The sequence below is a fragment of the Strongylocentrotus purpuratus genome, unplaced genomic scaffold (assembly GCF_000002235.5).
Source record: "Strongylocentrotus purpuratus isolate Spur 01 unplaced genomic scaffold, Spur_5.0 spur5_scaffold_15, whole genome shotgun sequence".
NCBI lineage: Eukaryota > Metazoa > Echinodermata > Echinoidea > Camarodonta > Strongylocentrotidae > Strongylocentrotus > Strongylocentrotus purpuratus.
In genome coordinates, this window is record NW_022145600.1 from 2,652,465 (window position 1) to 2,670,392 (window position 17,928).

The 17,928-nt window shown below is 36.9% G+C and overlaps 2 protein-coding genes across 2 annotated transcripts; one reads left to right on the forward strand and one right to left on the reverse strand.

The window, feature by feature from the left end:
• Positions 1 to 381: 381 nt before the first annotated feature.
• Positions 382 to 17,712, reverse strand: LOC115918622 (single-minded homolog 2-like). The gene is made up of 8 exons (XM_030985341.1): positions 16,599 to 17,712; positions 13,157 to 13,326; positions 7,720 to 7,923; positions 6,793 to 6,906; positions 6,169 to 6,359; positions 4,971 to 5,077; positions 4,332 to 4,473; positions 382 to 3,816 (listed from the first exon to the last, which is right to left on the reverse strand). Exons 1-8 carry the CDS (start codon positions 17,032 to 17,034, stop codon positions 2,448 to 2,450), a joined length of 2,733 nt encoding a protein of 910 aa, XP_030841201.1. The 5' UTR covers positions 17,035 to 17,712; the 3' UTR covers positions 382 to 2,447.
• LOC752258 (AP-5 complex subunit sigma-1) lies at positions 9,720 to 11,626 on the forward strand. Its single transcript, XM_003730556.3, has one exon. It carries the CDS (start codon positions 10,082 to 10,084, stop codon positions 10,676 to 10,678), a length of 597 nt encoding a protein of 198 aa, XP_003730604.1. The 5' UTR covers positions 9,720 to 10,081; the 3' UTR covers positions 10,679 to 11,626.
• Positions 17,713 to 17,928: the final 216 nt, after the last annotated feature.

The following is a 17,928-nucleotide window of genomic DNA, read 5'->3' on the forward strand; positions in this document are numbered from 1 at the left end:
AAGATAATGAATTGAAAAGCGTCACTAGGCCTTTTTCATTTAAAGCACAGTAAAATATATTATATAGTTATATTTACCTCGTTTTCACTAGGACTGAAATTCATGAATATTATTGACCACCTTTATATTTACTCTATTGTTGATTTCTTTCTTTCTCTCTCTCTCTCTCTCTCTCTCTCTCTCTCTCTCTATCCCCTCTTTTAGCCATTCACTAATCAACACTCTTTCTCCTCATATCTACCATGACCGGTCTAATTGGCTTTAAAAATATATAGATGTTCCAGAATTGTCTTGATTTCTAAATGGTTTATATGAATATTTTTAAACGTGTCAACAAAACAAAACAAGATCACATGGCTAAACACAACCCAACGCAAAATAGGCACAGTATTTTTATCTAGATTTTTATTTATCGAAGAATGTACAAATAAATATACCCTAATTCATCAATATGATTTCAGCTCTAAAGTCTGTTATAAAGTACTGGTCTACATTTTGAGGGCCATTAATTCCTCTACTAAGTGAACCTCCTATGGAATGCTGCCTGTGGAATATCCAAACGAGCTAATATCCCGAACAATATTCATTCTTATAGCAGCATGCATGCTAATTTGTGTCCAGTGTTAATTACATCAAATTGGTCCGTCCGGGTCATCTTCGGCCCTTTGATGCTAACGTATTTCCCCCCCGCATTTTATGCGCGTCAGAGGTTGGGATATCTGGTTATGTATATAGGCCAGACATAAACTTTCGTCACCCCAATCCTAACATAATCTTAATGCCCATTAAAAATTGTAGTTGAAACCAATAGAGCATAGTCCAATTTTGATTTTTTTTTCTTCTTTCAACTTTTTCATTCAGAGCAGCATTCCACGCACTTACACTAAAATGGCATCAATATGAACAATCTTCCTCCTACCGTATGATAATAGTTACTACATTTAAATATGTTACAAAATAAAACTTGTTCAAATTTGGCAAATGGTATTTTGGCAATGTCTCGAGTGCAAGTTATAGATATATACATACAGTATAATGAATCGTACAAAAGAAGTATCTTAAAACTGAGATCTATTTATACAGAATGAGAGCTAGTATATATACATATCAAATACTCAAGTTTCTAAATAGTCTCTAAATGATGAAATAGTAATGTTAAAAGCGCACCTATGAAAATAGGCTATATAGTAAAGGGATAAACAAGGACAAAAATCGTGTTATCTGCTAGCAATTCCCAAATGTTGTACTACGGTGAAGCATAGGCAGTGGTAGAGCAGATATGACGCTCACTCTGGCTTCGTTAATCAAATAAAAGAAAACATATATCAAAATTAACAGGTAGGAGCTATACCTCAACAATTCATAAGTAGAGTTCCTTCAGATGAATATGAAATATACTGTGATACTCGAAATGACAGACAATAATAAATTAAAAGGTTTTTACGGAAATTCCACTTGTCAAGGATACACAAGAATGTATATTACGTTATTTTGACCTTATGTCACCCAATAAAATTAAATAGAAAAATTAAAAAATATTTCTTAGCTATTTCACTATAGCTAGCTAAACCAACATACTAATGATTGTCTGCAATTTTAAGATTCAATATTTCATTACGTTTTCTTACTCCTCAAGCAAATCCATGGCAAAGGAAAGACAGCATGGTTTAAATTGACTTCATTTTGCTTTTTTTAAATCTTTATTATCGTACATTTTTGGTGACGTAAAGATTAATTATTTGTTAAATAATCAGTCATGTTCAGAATGGTGGTTGATAATATTATTGTTTTGTTGCACACTTTGCAATGGCCACAAATATATTGCACGGTTGTTTCCATATTTTAAGCAATTTTGTTAATTTATATTATTATGTAAGAGATGGAAAGATAAATCATGACATACTCCGCCATGTCCAATACAGTTGCAACCATTACACATTTGAGACAAAATATGCTATTAGTTCTTTAATGGTTGTTTCCGCGTGGCATAAAAATGTCATTTTGTTAACTCTTGCCAGAACTTGATATTGATATTAATATCCTTGTTAGGACGTTTTTAGCATTTTTGAGCATGAGACCTAAATTTGTGACCAGCTCCAAGGAAACATTTTTTTTATGCGCATATAGCTTATCTTTGTAACACTTATCTTTGTAACAACAATGACGTTTCATATCAAATTAAAAGATAAATGGCAATCTTAAAGAGCAAAATTGCCTACACCCATATGTAATTGCCAACAGCCCGTGCTACATTATTATTTCTGCCAACGAAGTAATTAAGAATATCGTCATTTTAGTAACAATTTTGTGGTAAATTTGGAGACACTTGACAGTGCATTTAGTGCATCATTAAACTGATTTAGTGAAAAATCAACCAAACAACAAAGTGTAAAGAATAATTATGATAAATAATTTTTAATCCTAATGAATACATTTTAGTTGACATTTTATGACTGTAAAGCATTAAGTTCCTCATTGAGAAAATCGAGAAAACTACCAATAGGGGGCAGTTCCGAGAGAGCTCCCTGGTGCAACAGGGCAGCTGCTCTGCTTTTAAAATCGGCATCATCCAGGCGGAAAGTTTTCTGCGCCAAGCAACCGGACTTCGTGCTGGCCAATGGACATGGCAGGAATGTCTTCTGAAGGTAGCTAGGATTTGACCCACCGACAGTATAGTCACTGGACCCACGGACAGCTGATTCCCACTCGGACAAGACGGACTTGTCCTGATAATGCTGGAACGGTTTCTTGTCGCATTGGTCGTAGAGGTCTCTCCGCGAGTACGCTGCAGACGACGACGGCAAATACGATGACTCGTAGTCGGTGTAAGGATGGTTACCCGTCTGTGCACCACTGACAAGCTTGACCTGTACTGCACCATTGACTATATACGACGCACAATACTCTGTCCTTGAAGGAACATGTCCTGTGCAACAGTCCATCGCGTAGCCACTTTTGCTACAATCACCAGACGTGGTGCTAGCTGTTGTCAAAGGGGTTGATGTTGTCCCCTGGTAACCTGACGCAATTGGCGACGGTGGCGGTGACGGTGGCGCCGTCACCCCACACATGGGCTCGCTAGGCATGTACTGCACGTGGTAGGAAGATTCTCCAGGGTAGGCAGATGGTGGCGATGTTTGTGGTGTTGGTGGCAGGTGATATTGGGAGCCGAAGCCTCCATGTGAAGCGATGAGAAAGTCTTCTTGCTGCATCTCTGCGCTGATACGCATGGCGTGCTTCCGATACGAATCAGCATCGTACATCTCAGGAGGAAGGTGCGCAACCATCTGGTACATCGACAACGGCTGGTGCTCAAACCCGCCGTACAATGATGGATCTCCATACCCCAACTGCGGTGGGCTGTAGTAACTGCTTGCCATGGCGTATGGAATGTCCGTCTGTGGCATTGTCCCAACACTCATTTGGAATCCATGATCTTCATTCATGGCATCTTCTTGAATCTTCCTCTTGGCTGAAAACACTCCATGCTCAGGGTTGTCCTGACCCTGATTATCCGATGCCTGATGAAACGTCGAAGGACAAGTGCCATGTGGACTGTGCAACGACACGGAGTAGTCGTCTTTGAGCTTTGGGCCTGTCTGACTCGCTACTACGTATGTGTCATTACTCATCCACCTCCTCCGCGGTACACTGTCCATGTTGCTCGTACTCGTACTGCTACTGCTTGACGGTCCTGCACTGAGTTGGTCAGATTGATCCGTCGACTGCGTTGTCATGAACATCTTCAAAAGGTCCTCCTGTCCGTAACGATTCCTGGATGTAGATTCTTGGCGCAGTAACTGTATGTCTTCCTCTCTGAAATATAGATTAAAAAGAAACTTGAAGCCTCCACACACAACGCCTACATTTTGGTCAATATATTACGCTCAGGTAGAGGAGTCTTTTACATGTAGCCATTCCCTTCGGCAGAAGCCGGATGTTTAAATTGTAAAGAAGTTAAATTTAAGAAACGACAGATATAAATATTTTTTTGAAAATACAGTTCCAATGTTTGTCTTCTGCTTCTTCTCCTATTCTTCTTCTGCTTCTTCTTCTTCTTCTTCTTCTTCTTCTTCTTCTTCTTCTTCTTTTCTTCTTCTTCTTCTTCTTCTTCTTCTTCTTCTTCTTCTTCTTCTTCTTCTTTTCTTCTTCTTCTTCTTCTTCTTCTTCTTCAGTTGCAGTACAGGCCACCGTCAGGTGTATTGTCGTACTGTTGAGGTGCAGTGAGAGGTTTTGCTTGGGGTTTCTTTTAAAGATCATATACAACTCAGAGACTGTGTTGTCCATAGACTCCATACAACATAATATGAAAGCACTCTGTTCTTTCTTACCTCACTGGACTGTGAGCGAAGACAAGAGAATTCTTTCGGCCATTCTTGGTGACCGCATGCCCTCTAGTGTGGAGCCATTGCCAGGTGCCATCCAGACGCATTAGGCGAAAGAACATCGTATGGACCTCATCCGTGTCTATCACTACATGGAGAGAAACGAAAGGAACCGAAAGATGGGGTGGGGGGGCAAGGCGAGAGAGAGAGAGAGAAAAAGAGAATGACAGAGTGAGTAAGAGTTTGAGATAAAATGATGTTTACTTTTGATAACCACATTCTATTGATAACCACTGTCGTCCCTTGTCCACTCATGTGAAGCATGTATGAATGTTAGCTGTTTTCATTTCTAGTATTCATTTTTCCAAGTAAATATATAGGCCTAAGATTTAATAGCAGAGTTAAAGATTTTGCTGCAAAATTGAAAGTGAATCATAGGAGAGGGCAATAATGCGCTGTAAAGAGCTTTACAACAGGAAAGGTGGTATTAAAAAAATATCAGTTATCATTTTTTATCATTTGAAGTTATTTCAAAGAAATCCTTTACAGATGCCACCACCCATATAATAAAAAAAGATCGTACTGCTTTCCACAAAAAAATTATATTAATATCAAAATTTTACCTTGAATAAAGATAATACTTACATGTTTTATGGCAGACATAGACGGCTAGCAGATCGTCAGGATGAATAAGATGATACAAAGATTTGCCTTCCAGATGTGAGGAGTCTATACCAGTAATCTCACAATACCTGGTAAATAAAGGAAATAAAATAATATAAGACCATGAAGATATTGCAAAAAATACGCCATTTTATTGATATTGTATTAACAATAATTGAGCTGAAAGCCTGAAAGATGACAATACCAAAATGAGTAGTCATGCATCCCAAGGAAAAGAAGAAAGGTTGACATGAGATTTGCTTTTAATTAAAGGTAAAGTTAAGATAGTAGTCAGGATGCAGTTTTTAAAAGGCTGCGTTAAAAGTTAGAAGGTGTATCGTGCCCTCTTAACAGCAACAAAAAGAAAGATATTTATTTATCTTCTTAAGAATACTTAAACAATACATATCTAAGACCACAGCAGTTATCGATCAGAATATTATTTCAAAAAGAAAAATCTTTCTTTGTCCACTTTGTCTCCGAACGTCGTTAGCAGCCGAGGAAAGAATATTGTATTTTGATCACGAAGTATTTTTGTATTACATCTACTTTTAACAAGATACAAGATAAGGCCTTTGACTTGATAGACCTTGGGCGGGTCCGACGGTAATTAAAATCTGTTCTACAATGAATCTTGAACAATGAAATTTCAAACTCGTGCATCTAATCTTTAGTGCATCATTGAATACATTGTTCATCATTTGTATAAGATTATATGCCAATCGAATCTTATTTCTTTGGAGATTTTTTTTTGGCGTTGGCTTATCGACTCCAACCGGGATGAGAGGTCGTATTTTTTGTATGAAAAACGATTGCTGTAATGATTGTTAGTTTATTGTTAATAACAAGTGAATTCATTAAATCGTACGTTTTGAAAATCAATTGCGCCAAGATATATAGGGTTTTAATGTCTCTAATTATGATGAGGTCTCAATGAAGCTGCCGACTGAGGTAGATTGCAGAATAATACGTCAGAATTAAGAATCAATTAAAGGTACGTGTGCATGAAGCAATCGTAGGACTATTGCCCACGGTGCGTCATTTTAATGATGTTTGACTGCGTAATAATAATCATAAGAAAAATAATATTAAAAATCGTGATAATAATAATAATAATAATGTTTTCGTGCAACAGATTTTAGATAAATATAAAGGAGCATTGACAGTGAGGACTATATACCTGTTCTCGACGGAGGCGACGTTGAGATCGAGGTCATGTGTTGTCCAGAATGTACCCGGCTTTGATTCTATGTCCGTGTCTGCCGAAAGGAGGATGAAAGGACGAAAGGCGGCAAACAGTACCTGATGAGGAGCGTGGCCAACCCGCTGCGCGTCGGGCAGCGACTTCATCGTGCCTGTACATTGCATTTTCTATAAAATAAAAAAAAAATGAATTAAAGAGATCAGGTAAAAGGGGATCATTGTGCATCTCATACGTATTAATTATCATGAGCAACGGTGTCTAGGCTTTCTAAAGTTCTTATTCTCGTCTTTTCGTTTTAATCCCTCTTAAGTTTGAGTCTTCATTCCCATGTAATTGCTTTGTTCATCATAGTTATTAATACTACCATAGCATATAAACTCAAAAAAGTCAACCAACAGTCAAATCCTTTTATTCAAATTTCTCTTTCTTGTCCATTTCTATTCAAACCTTTCTTCTCTTTAAATAACAAGAAATATTATGTATTCAAAAGATAACACAAAAACATTATAATATCCAAGACTTGACAGAAACATTACATTTAAAAAATAATGGCTGACTAAACCAATAACGTATTCTTTATTAACAAGTTGAGAATCTTACCACGAAGCCAGTGTTTGTGCCGTTGAAACATTTCATTCTGCAGAGAAATGAAATCTCGCGGCTTGCACCGGCACCCCTCAAGGGCATTGTGGTCTCAGCTCCCGACATAGCACCCTGTAATATAAACATTAAATTGTCTTGTTTCAAAAACTCATTTTCACGCCGAGAGGATATACTATCTTATAACAAAAGCTTTTAGATTCTGTCTTCATTTTCATTATCCTTAATCACAATATAGACTTAAGAACCAGGTAACGTCATTAGTGTTCATACTGTAAGTGTTGTAAGACTACCTTCAACGAGAGTTAAAACCGATAGTGCTAAAGATCACAAAGATCACAGAGATTTATTTGTACAATTTTTATCACAAATTTGTTTTCACAAACTCCCCCATAATCATTACTTCAAATTAATATTTCTTAATCAGATTTTGGCGTTATTTGCACGATCTGTATGCGAACAAAACTCAAGTCTGAAAACAGATCCTTAAACCAAAAGTGAAGATCCACTGCTATCGATCCGTACAATCACTATACAACCATGGATTTAAGGTTAAGAAATTAGATAACAGCTACGGACTTTTTAAGGTTATTTTGTTACTTCTATACTCAAAAATGTTGTAATGATAAGCACCTAACTGCATAGATTGCCTCTGATGTGATAAACACAATCTTCTTCTTCTTCTTCTTTCCTTTTCTTCTTTCTACCCATTCCCCTCCTTCTTCTTCTGCCATTTCTTCTTCCTTCTCCCAATTTTCTTCTCTTTCTTCGCGTCCAATGCATTTCTTCTTCTCCCCTCTCCTCCTCCCCTTTTTGTTCTTCTATGGCAATTTATTACAATGCGCACAACTTTAGGCTACTGACGGTTTTTATTACCTACAAATATAATAAAGATATCCCCATAATGATGATTGATGGGTAACCTACCTGCATGGATTGTCTCTGGTGTGATACACCCAAGGTTTCCTCCAGAATGACGCGCAGCTCCTGATGATCGTCGGGGTGAACGATCCCGTAGATGCACCGGTGCACGAGGTCGACATGATGAAAGCCAAGGTGACTCGACATGTTGTCTGTAGCGTAGAGGATTGTTCCATCCACCGTGATGACGAGGAGGAACCCGTCGAGTGCCTAAAAAGAGAGAAAAATATCACAAATGGAAAATTACCTTTTAACTTCATAATTATTATTATATCCTGCATCAAAAATTTGTTGGCTTTTGATTGGTTGAGAGCTCGTCACATGACCAGAAATATTTGACCTATTTTTAGAAAGTACTATATGAAAGTACTATTTTGGTTTACTTTTTGGGAGTTGAAAAAAAAATGTGATTTTTTTTTTTTTTAATTGAATCAATTTTTTTTCTTCGAATCTTAATGTAATGAAAACAAAATATTTAAATCTTTTTAGATAAAAATTGACATTTTTTTTGTTCTAAATTTTTTTTCTTTTGCCTTCTATTTGAGGTACTGGTTAAACTATGGGCCTCGGTGACTCCAAAAGTACCATTTGCTTCGGGGCTGCGCCCCTCAGCAAATAGTACTATTGGAGTCACCTCTTGCGCATAGTTTTAACCAGAACCTCTCAAGGCAGTGTATATTTGTATAGTAATAGTCACATTTGTATAGCGCTTAATTCTGAGTTTCTAAGCGCTTTAAATTGTAACTATCGACACATCGAGACATTGTGAGCAGCAGATGACAGTATAGTAATCTGAAGAAGTGTTAGTAGAATACTCTGCCTTTAATTCCCTATTCATTTGTCGGTAACTTGACCAAACAAAATCACTGAAATAGGAATAAGTTTATAAGATTCTTGGATAGACTTTTGTTTTGACATCATCATCATCATCACTATCAAGATAGATTATTCAAAATCATTATACAACAATCTAAAGAGGCTCATAAAAAGGCCTATTTATCATGAAAGATAATGATCAATAATATTTTAGAAACTCTAACAAATAAAGAAATCGAAAAGTGAGAGATAAAGACGAAGAGAGAGAGGGAGAAAGACAGAGAAAGAAAGAGACAGAGATCGAGAGAAGGAAAGAGAAAGAGAGAGAAGGAAATAGAAAGAGAAAACAGGAAAGAGAGATCGAGAGAAGGAAAGAGAAAGAGAGAGAAGGAAAGAGACAGAGATCGAGAGAAGGAAAGAAAAAGAGAGAGAGAAGGAAAGAGAAAGAGAGAGAAGGAAAGGGAGACAGAGAATGGAAGGGGGATAAAAGAAAGAAAGAGAGAGCTAGAGAGAGAGAAAAAAAGTGGAGTGGAAAAGGAAACTCGTACTGCATGGGACGAGACTGTTTAATCATCATTACTTAATACAAAGGGAATGCTGATCTAATAAACCGCCCCAAAAATCTGTCAGCATACCAAAAAGAAAAAGAAAGTAAAAACACGCTGGGGAAGCTCCAACTCATTGACTCCAGCACCGAGTTCAAATACGGTTACTTCTTGTGCACAATCATGACAATAAAATGCCGAAATTCGATAATGTGCTCCGGTAATACCCCAATCAAGAATGTATAAAATCGCTATTTACGGTTCTTAATTGCACGTGTAGCTTCTTAGCTTTCTACAAAGATCAGACCTTAGAATGACATCACAACCATATTGAATTTGGCAATCCGGAGAAATTAATATCTTGATGACCGGGTGCCGACACGGGAATCGCATTTTTATTTAAAAAGTCGACGAAATACAATACACAACGAGATATCAGGGAAATCTGTAACAAGAAAACTTCACACAAAATTCCTCTAGTGACCCGTTTCCGACAATTATCGTCTTGAAGCACACTTCCTTCTTGCTAAACGTAATGTTTCACTACCCCCCCCCCCCCCGACTCCTTCCTCCGCGACACCGAAGTATTTGAATGATCTAATTAATTATTATTATTTTATCTATTTATTTACCTCTACAAATAGCTTGCCATAGACAAAACACGGCGTAAACAAAAGATGGCGACGCCCACTCACCCGCTTGTGACCATTTAACTTTTATTCTACAAATATCGTTCTAATCTAGATTTCCTAGGACCAATCGTAAGCAATTTGTGTTATTTCCGTTATTTTAATTGTTGAGACAATTATCAGTGACATGAAATAGCTACGCTTCCCGTCTCCTTTCTGAATGGGTAACACGGAACTGCTTGATCTTGTCTGTTTAGTCCCGTGCCATTTAGAACTGCGTAGTGTTTAGATGAAACCCTTGATTGGCCGTCGCGTCGCTGCTGTTTAGCGTACGACTACGAAGTGTGACTTTTTGCAGAGAGGAATAAGGGAACAAACATGGTGTATGCTTTCATCATCCACACGCTACCTCCTGATACATGTCGGGTGCTGTTTTCTTGCACATTCGGACTGGAAGATGCCGGGGTTGACGACCATCGAATCGAGAACGAGGGCGATGTCACAGAAATGAGAACACTTCGGAAAGAACAGATGGCACTAGTGGCGCGTCAAGTTCAATCAGAATTCTCCTTCCAGAAAGCAGTGTCGGAGCGAGTAACCTACAGTGATGGCTTAAGCAGTGGTCAGGAGGACTGGATGCGAGATGCAGAGCTGGGGATGTTCCGACTAGCAGCCGGCGATCCCTTTAAGACAGAGAAAATCGCCGTCTGGTTAGGAGCGGGAAAGACAGGATTTATCCTTGTTTGTGAGACACATGAAAATCGTCTGCAGGTGGAAAATCAATTGCGTTTGTTGGTGAAGAATTTGCAGGAGCATGTGAAGGCAGTACGTCAACCAATTGAAGTGCTTGAGAAGGGGGACCGTGTTATGGCAGTTCTTCATCATTTCTTGCCGTCTGGACGCATTATATTCATGAACCATGCTTTAATCAAACAAACTGAGAAGGAACTTGATATTGCATTACGGATGAAATGAAGAAGTATCCCTTCTGTAATTTTTTTTTCTTTTTCATTCCCCCCCCCCCCCCCCTCTTTTTTATTATAAAATTTCATGTATAATAAGAGTATGATTTTTTACTTTGATACAAGGTATCTCTGCATATGCCATTTGTTGTCTTTTTACTGTACATTTTTTACTTGCATGTTATTTAAAGTAAAACTAAAGTGTTTGCAAGTCATGCATTGTAAAAGCTTGGATGTTTTGAGTTCATTCATTTCATTTACAGTCAATGTTTTGTTCATTTGGTTTACAAATAATACAATATTGTAATGTTAAATATCCAGTCATAATCAATTGTGTGATAACTGACAGTATAAAGTCCAATGGAATTGTCTCTTTTACATTCATGAATTTTCAAATATATATATAATTATATAGATGTCTAGCTTAGCTACATAGTTTATCAAACATGTTAAGCGTGTATGAGGGCTGTAAAGAGTACAGCACATGTAGTGTAAACGTAATTCTCTTAACCACAGGGTTTGAACACACTGTTCTTTTATTGTTACATATGGAATTCATTATGCAATGACCTGGTAGAGATTATGCCAATAAAAAAATGTGTATGTTTGTTTTACCGCTTTAGGTTCTACAGTATGGGCAAAATCTAAATCATGTGCAGGTACATATAGACGTGGCAGTCTCATCCTGAAATATATGTACAATGTTAAGTCTATCAGAATAGGCCTAATTGTATTCTCATAGAAGATGATTATGTGATATTATCTTAATTCGCCTTTCACCTTAGCCACATGCAGTTGCCATCGATAGATATAATGAGGTAGATTTAATTATTATTATGGTTACATGTTTTTTCATCAATATTGAATACATGTTGTTGTACATGTGTTCTACTCATGTTACATGAATAAAGGGTGATATACTTTTAGAATTTGTCACCACAGATTGTTATCTTGCTTTCCATCGAAAGATGTCTGTATACCGTGTATGTATCAACAGCACCCAGGCACGTTGAGTGTGTGTGGTTTATTTTTAACAAGGGAGTGGGCGGCCGGGCCTGTTTAAAGAATCAAAGTCTGAAATGGGCATTTGTCTATCAGATTAATCTAGCAAACATCAACCAAAGAGCTGCATATCCTTTTTTTTCATCTGTCTCTCCCCACTCTATTTGCCTCTCTATCTCTCTCTCTATCTCTCTCTCTCTCTCTCTCTCTCTCCTCTCTCCCTCTCTCTCTGTATCTATCTATCTCTCCCCCCTCAACTATAACTGCCTCTCTCTTTCTCTATATAATTATCTTTATCTTTATCGATCTCTACATATCTATCTCCTATGATTGTCCTCTTCTGTCGCTCTCTCTGTCATTTTATCTCTCTGTATCTCTGTCCGTTTCTCTTCCATCTCCCCCTCTCTCTCTCTCTCTCTCTCTCTCTCTCTCTCTCTTTCTCCCTCCCTCCCTCCCTCTCTATCTCTTTCTCTCATTCTGTCTGTCTCTCTATCTCTCACCCCCTCAATTCCCGATGACGGTGTTAAAAAGGCCACTACCCTTGACGTCTTGTGTACATTGTGGGAGATTTTCTCGAGTGTTTTCGACGCGAACTGAATGAGAATTGGTAAAAACATCCGACTCGTCTTAAACAAACTGTTAGATATGACGGCTAGCTCAAGAAGGTTTGAGAGTTTGACCAGACCTAAGTTACACTATTGACCCATATTCGGTATCTGAGATGTAAAGATAAGGACGAATAACGAGGAAAATCTAGTAGAAAGGAGTGAGAAGACAAGGAGAGAGAGAGAGAGAGAGAGAGAGAGAGAGAGAGAGAGAGAGAGAGAGAGAGAGAAGTTGATAGCAAAGAGACAGAAAGGCAGATAAAGAGAGGAACTGAGAAAACTTTAGAAATTAAGAATTACAGAAAAAGATGTGTCGGGGTCTTTGAAAAAAGTTATTAACGAGAGAAATAATGACGGTAGAGATATGAATTGTGATGTCAAACGTTAAGTTTGAGAAATTAGAAATATGAGTTGAGAACAACTTGTTATTTCTTATGATTATGATTGTAGAGGAGGAAACGGCGGAGATTTTTTTGTTTTTAAGAGAATGACAAGACGCTGAAAAAAGAGCTTCCGGGAATAACCAAAAGGAATTATATTCTTCAGTGATATATATATATATATATATATATATATATATATATATATATATATATATATATATATATATACCTCATTTCCTAAAAAGTTTTTTAAAAATCAAACAAGATTGTTTCTGAAATAGGGGATGCTTTGGCGGAGATTTTCGTTTTAAGAGAATGACAAGACGCTGAGAAAAGAGGTTCGTAATAATCAGAAAATAATTGTTTACTTCTGTAATATATGTTTATACCTCATTTCCAAGAGAGTTTAAACAAAATCAAAAGGCTACTCCCCCCCCCCCCCCCCCGCACACACACACCTTTATTATTATGCTACAATATCTATCCTGGGCACACCCTTACCTCCAGAGATAATTGCGTCTCTAGCTGACCTTCCAGTCGACTGGTTGGTAGCGGAGAGCCATCGGCAGAGATGGGCTGTTCTCCGGGAAACTCTTCCTTGATAATGCTGCCATCGGGTAGTTCAATTGTAGCCGCATCGGACGATGGTTGGAGTGACTCGAGGCCCGCAGCTATTTGAAATGAAAAGAAATAAAGAGATAGGGCAGGGGGTTCAGGTATTTGATATTTACTCTTTGATGGAATGATATTTGATGTTTGTTTAACGTACATCCCTGATGAATAGAATGAACGCATAGTATAGTAATTTGTATGTTATTTCTGTTTCTGCCCCCATCAAGCCCTTCAAAGGTAGCTACTGCTGATTATCGATGAATGATTGAATTTTTATTTTTCATGAGTACTGGGTAAGCAATTACATCATTGTAAGTATATTTTTAATACTAATCTTATATCTCGAAACCCCATCAGTATACTATTCCCATCTTCCAAAGATGGAGAAAAAAATTGTGGATTGTGCGCCATAAATACAAGACTCCTGAAAGTTGCGAAATGCTTTATTGAATTAATAACAATTAAGTCGTTTCGATATTCACAGCACAAGACAAGTCTCACATAACTGTCCTTTACTTTATACACCAATTCAACAAATGAAACAGTTAGTCACAATAGAATATGAAATGATTATTGTGATAACAACGTAATAGGAGAGGAACCTGCTAATGCACTTTTTCTCGCGCCGATGATAGAACGTGTACTTTTGAAGCCCATTTTCTTTCAATTAAAGATGAAAAGAAAAAACGGGTGATATTAAATATGGCGAAATTTGCGTTTAGATGGTGGGAAGCTATCCGTCCCTGAAGCCATCGGGTTCTTAACTAAACCCTCCTCCTTGCGGCGGCGACTCAAGGAGCTCTATATTATCATCCATCGCTTCTCCGGGATAGCCCGAAATCATATTTGGTTTGCGTCAAAAATCAGGGGCATAGGAAGGTGGCTAGGGCTTAGGGGGGTTGGTATTATGATGATACAGATACATGCGATAAGATCATCCTCAACTTTTAGCGTCATTATTTCTAGATCTTAGGTACGGGTATATAAGGAGTAATTTCTATATTTCAAATGAACATATTACAAACGTTACTAAGTCCATGTAGTGTGGAGTCCATAGAGTGTATCGGATATACATACACATATTTTCAGCAACACCGTATAAGAATAATTAACTAAACATACACAACATGCACCGTGTCCTTGGTTCGTTTGCTTCTTTGTATTTTTGAAGTATGTACCCATCTAATGCATCCCCTCATTTGCATAGTTATACTGATGTGATATTCTATTTCTATCTAAGGACGACGATGAGAGTTATTCGATGAGTTTTATTTCATTTCGTTTTATTTCATTTCATTGCATTGATTTTTTAGTTTTTATTTCCAAAAAATAATATCATAATAATCAATACTTTGCAAAATTTTACCAAAATGTTATTACACTTGAAATAGAGAAAATCAGTACAAAAATGAACACCCTTGGAAAAGTAGAATAATCGCAAATAAAACCTGATCTACGTGTATTTTCTGTGGAAATGGAGTGTCTAATTCACTTACAGGGAGGAGCTACACCCTGCCAACACCCATTCTCTGCGCCTTGCTTTTTGATTAATCAACACTCTAAAATGGGAAATAAGAAATGATACCTACAGAGAAAAAGACCGGAAACTTAGCCCAGGGAAATGGCCCATTTTGCTCGCCATTGTTGTTATCCCGACCAAGAAGGAATCCCCTTTCAGAATAGAGTATTAATATAGCAAGCCCGTGATTGGTTTCTGATACAGCCGATGGTGTAGAGTAAGGCGCCATTTTGGAATGAGGTAAAATGAATGATCGCACCTCTTTTCGATCAAAAGCACACAGATTCTATTGTTTACAAATAAACTTTAGTATCAATCTTGAACTAATGCATTTTAAGCCAGATGTATCTCACTAAGTTTCTGTACTATATAGGTAAGTATCTGTTTAAAAACAAATATAATAATTTTTGACCTTCCCATCACTTTATATTTCTTCGAAAAAGAAGAGTAAAAAGAAATAAACCGATCTAATCTATTATTGTTTACCAAAACGGTCAAAGCGTACATACACGCATGAATTATATAAATACCATTCTCGAACGTTTGTCGAAGAACTTTTTTGTTTGTTAATCCTGTTTTTTCTTTTATTTTTTTCTTCAATTGTATGTAACATGGATTTATCTTTTTTGTAATTCATTTTTTTTTCTTTGTAGATAATATGTAATTGTTATTGATGTTCTTTTTTGTAAAGCTGTCTTCTTTTGTGGCTGAAGGTAGGTTTTTTTTTTATACCGTATTGAAATAAAACAAACAAACGAAGTTATGAAAAACAGAATAGAATAAAACATGTCGATTTTTTTGGTGTTATTCTTAAAGTACACATAGTGATGATTTAAAGCACTCGATTGTTTTGTAATTAGGTATATCATAACTACAGTGTGTTTGCAAGATATTTGCAGTAAGAAAAGCAACATACTATAAATTCTATACATCTCCACAAGCTTTAACTTGTGGTAAAATAATTCGATAAGTGAATATATTTGTCCTTTCCAGAAAATGAGAAACAATAACACCGCGAGTTGTGCTGGTGAACACAAACATGAAATTAATGCTCCGGAATGGAGGGGGAATGGAGGCGATAATTATATCTGACCTTCTTTTTTTAGCACATAATTGGTGCAGTTTTGTGGCCTGATTATTTTCAATTAATGTGATTATCGTCACTTTTTAATCCCGAGTGGATGTCTATCGTCATGACTTTTATCGAGGTAATCGCTAATCATTATGAAAATGATAAGGCATTGGAGTCAGACACGTGAGGAAGGGGCATTGGATATCCGTTCCCCCACCTCTCGATTATGATATTGCAAAATAAAACACGATAAGAGCTTAAGTTTTTGTATCGTCCCTTCCTACATGTGATTTTAGAATGGGTTTCACGTTGATCATATAGATAAAATAGATGATATTAGTATCAAAAAATAATACTGAGTGTAGGTAAGTCTTGCGATATTAGATTCTCTGGGTAATATGTGTACATGCATTTCCAATATGCATTGCAGTGCAACACTCGGCTTATCAATCTTGTAAACACGTAGATGAAATAGAAAGAAGACTTCTGTCCTCACAAATACCTAAATATTGAATACTTGAATACTTGGTAGCCATGTCCACGTTAGGCAATGCATATTTTCATATAAAAACGATGTCCATCTCCCCCCCCCCCCATCCCCCTTAATACTAAGGAACCAGTAAACGCCCCAGATTTACAAGGGTGTATGACGGTACAGAGCGGCATATAATAATTGCTTAATTTTGCATCAAATCAAAACAAATCTCGTAAAAACAAAGGAAAGGAAGAGTAATATTTACATTTGACTGAAGTGGTCGACAAGGTTGCTGTATCATATCCACATCCATCAACTCGTGCTGTAATTAAGGAGGGTAATAACCTTTGCAGTTTGTGATTGTAATCTATTTTTACCAATTTAAATTGTACATGTTTGTAACAGAGAAATTCTGGATTTTCGTATTTTATCATTTTAAACATGTCCCCCCGAAAACGGCACATTGGTATGGGGTATTTGGTAAGTAAGAAATTATACGAACAGAAATAAATAGAGACAGAAAAAAAGGACGAAGAAGAACAATAAAAAGAAGAAAGGAAAGGCGAAGGAAATAAAAAGGAAAAAGAAAAAGAAAGAAAGAGAGAAAAGAAAGAGGGGAAGCGGGAAGAAGATGAGATAACAACGAGAAACTTAGATAAAAGATTGAAAGATAAACATAAGAGAAACAACGAGACTGTCATTTCATTTGGTGAAGTAGAAGAAAGGGGTGTATCAAATTCAAATACAACCAGAGACACAAAAACAAACGATATGGGACGGATAAATTAAGAGAGAAGTAGAGTGTATGCATCAACATACAGGGAAAGCAGAGACGTGTATAAATTCACAATGACAGATTCAGTAATTATTGTGTAAGCTTGCATAATTTTGTCAACATTTTACACCTCCTGACATTGAATGACAGCTAATATCCACCGGAAAAGATGTGTGTATTTACAACAAACTATACAACTAAATCACAATCACATATTAAACAGATACAAACGCTTCACCTGGCAAAACATAGCTATAGCATCAGCTATCATTACTATACCAAGATTTGATGATTACATAATACGCTTGATAAGAGAAATGTCCGGATTAAAAATGTCGGATTTGTGGATGTATTACTGTTTCAAAATAATAAGATAATGATGATGACATTAACGGGCACTGTTCTAGACGTGACCCATTAAACTTACAGACTAGGGGCAACCTTCGTGATCAGTTTTTGTGCTTCCAGTCTGCTAAAATGAAAGGCCTCATATTATGCTAAAGTTCTAGATCCCATTCTCGAACATTCGACTTCTGATTTGGTACGAGTGACCCCCAAATATGCAGAGATCTTTTACACATGGAGACGTCGCACTTTTTGCATTTTAGAATAGTCACTGTCAAAGTAATGAAAATGCTCCATGAATACCTTCTATTTTTGCTCTGTTGAGAAGAATACTTCCACCAGTGTATCAGAAAATGTGTTGTCGGTGAATAAATGAATAATGATCGTATAATTTTCTAGAGCACTAATTCAATATTCGTCTCGGTGGGTTTTCAATTTTGGTACAAATGACCTTTATCTGCCCATGCGCAGATTA